Source organism: Nematolebias whitei, chromosome 16, assembly GCF_014905685.2.
Source record: "Nematolebias whitei isolate Nwh7 chromosome 16, NemWhi1, whole genome shotgun sequence".
NCBI classification, from domain to species: domain Eukaryota; kingdom Metazoa; phylum Chordata; class Actinopteri; order Cyprinodontiformes; family Rivulidae; genus Nematolebias; species Nematolebias whitei.
In genome coordinates this window covers 478,291-480,769 of record NC_056513.1, presented here as the reverse complement: position 1 = coordinate 480,769, position 2,479 = coordinate 478,291, and the positions used below count along the sequence as shown (strand labels likewise).

Below are 2,479 nucleotides of genomic sequence, written 5' to 3'. Positions count from 1 at the left end.
CAGCATTGTATAAGGCACGGTGTTCAAAGCCTGTGAAAAAAGTAGCGGCTTATAGACCTGAAAGTACGGTAAGGTGGACTCCAAGGTATGCCACTTTCTGATCTCACCATCTGTCACATTTTGAATCATAATGAACTTCATCTGTCCACTGCATATTTTGTTACCCTGTGGTATTTTTTGCCAGAGACAGCCACACCCTTAAAACATTAAGTTCACAAATATTTTATAAAAATGTGTGTTGTACTGTATGTACGTTCTTTAATGTGATTGCCTGACTGTCCCCGTCTGGTATCTCTGCAGAGCCAATAAGAACATCACTCTGACTTTGTCCTGGAACGTTGTTCCCAATGCTGGAATTCTTCCTCTGGTAGCTGGAAGTGGACACGTCAGTCTGCCATTTCCTGAAACCTACGAAACCACCAAGAGCTATTAGACAAAGATCCAGTTTACTGAGACACCCCCACAGCTCATCATTTGTTGATTTGTAATAAAGAAGGGAAATTAACGTGTTTGTGTGAACATTTTGTCATTATGATAACGAGAAAAACTAATTTTAGGTCACTTCAAGCAAACACTGGACAGTTTATTGTATTGTTATGTCTGTGTGATGCATGTACTACAGCGGTAGTACAGTGGTAGTACAGTGGTAGTACAGTGGTAGTACCACAGGTTCAACAAACTGTTCTTTCCTTTGCTTAACAAGCTTAACACAACCTAAGCAGTCATTTGGAAATAACGGGTACTAAAATGGTGACTCCAAAGATTATTAAGTGAAAGAGGACATTTTATGCATTTCTGACTTTTTCTGCTCAGAATTCATCAGACAAAATTACAGGACAAATTTAAAGGCCTAGCATTACCTTTTTGTTCACTGTTGAGTTTGGGACATTTTTAAATTTCCATCAAATGCCATAGGTTCTGGCACCAGCTTTGACAAATTAATAAAAGATAAACAAGAGAAAGGGGGGGAAACAATATTATACAGACATACCACCCTCCATTGACCCAAGGCTGTCCGGTCACACCTCAAATATTGTATCTACCACCTCAGTCATGGACCCTTCTACATATTGGTCTTCAACCAAATCAGAAGATACAGATACCTCCTTTGCCTCCCCCCTCTGCGTCTCCAGAAGTCAGGTGAGGAAGCAGCTGGAGAGACTGAACCAGAATAAGGCTGCAGGTCCAGATGGTGTCAATCCCAGAGTCCTGAAGGTCTGTGCAGAGCAGCTCTGTGGGTCCTGCAGCACCTCTTCAGCCTTAGCCTGACCCAGGAGAAGGTTCCAGTGTTGTGGAAAACATCCTGTCTTGTTCCAGTGCCAAAGAAAACGCACCCATCAGTCCTCCATGACTATAGACCTGTTGCCCTGACATCCCACATCATGAAGGTCCTAGAGAGACTCTGCTGACCCACCTGACTAGACAAACAAGCACACATCAGGACCCAGTGCAGTTTGCTTATCAGCGTGGACTTGGAGTTGAAGATGCCATCATACACCTGCTTCAGCAAACTCACTGTCATGTAGAAAAGGCAGACAGCACTGTGAGAGTCATGTTCTTTGATTTCTCCAGTGCATTTAACACAATCCAGCCTGATCTGCTTTGTCAGAAACTTCAGAAGACTCAGGTGGAGGCCTCAACAATCACCTGGATCAAAGACTACCTGACGGACAGACCACAGTTTGTGAGACTGAAGGGTTGTGTGTCTAACCAGGTGGTCAGTAGCTCAGGAGCACCACAGGGGCCTGTACTCTCACCATTCCTTTTCACTCTGTACACCTCAGATTTCCAGTACAAAACAGACTCCTGTCATCTGCAGAAATATTCAGATGACTCTGCAGTGGTCGGGTGGATCAGAGATGGACCAGAAGCTGAGTACAGGGAACTGGTGGACCGCTTTGTGGCATGGTGTGGAAACAATCATCTCATCTTGAATGTGAACAAAACAAAGGAGATGATTGTAGATTTCAGGAGAATCGGGAACAGATCCAACACTATTTCCATCATGGGAGAAGAAGTAGAGGTGGTGAAGTATAAATATCTTGGAGTTCACCTGGACAACAGACTGGACTGGAAATGCAACAGTGAAGCGTCTACAAGAAGGGACAGAGCAGACTGTACTTCTTGAGGAAGCTGAAGTCCTTCAACGTTTGCAGCAAGATGCTGCATATCTTCTATAAGTCTGTTGTAGAGAGCGCTGTCTCTTCTGCCATCATCTGCTGGGGGAGCAGCACCAGAGCAAGTGACTTAAAAAAGATCAACAAGCTCATAAAGAAGGCTGGCTCAGTTCTGGGGACTCCTTTAGAACCTTTGGAGATGATTGTTCAAAGAAGGATTCTTCATTAAATGAAGAACATTATAGACAACCCTCAGCATCCTCTTCATCAGACTGTCATACAACAACAGACTGTCATACAACAACAGACTGTCATACAACAACAGACTGTCATACAACAACAGACTGTCATACAACAACAGA

General features: G+C 43.7%; 1 protein-coding gene across 1 annotated transcript in view; it reads left to right on the top strand.

Moving 5' to 3' along the window:
- spcs3 (signal peptidase complex subunit 3) overlaps positions 1-496 on the top strand; it is a 19,704-nt gene extending 19,208 nt beyond the window's left edge. Inside the window, exon 5 of the mRNA XM_037690023.1 lies at positions 301-496. Within this exon, the coding sequence (XP_037545951.1) occupies positions 301-433 (133 nt within the window). The 3' untranslated portion in view covers positions 434-496. The remainder of the gene's footprint in view (positions 1-300) is intronic.
- The last annotated feature ends 1,983 nt before the right edge of the window (positions 497-2,479 follow it).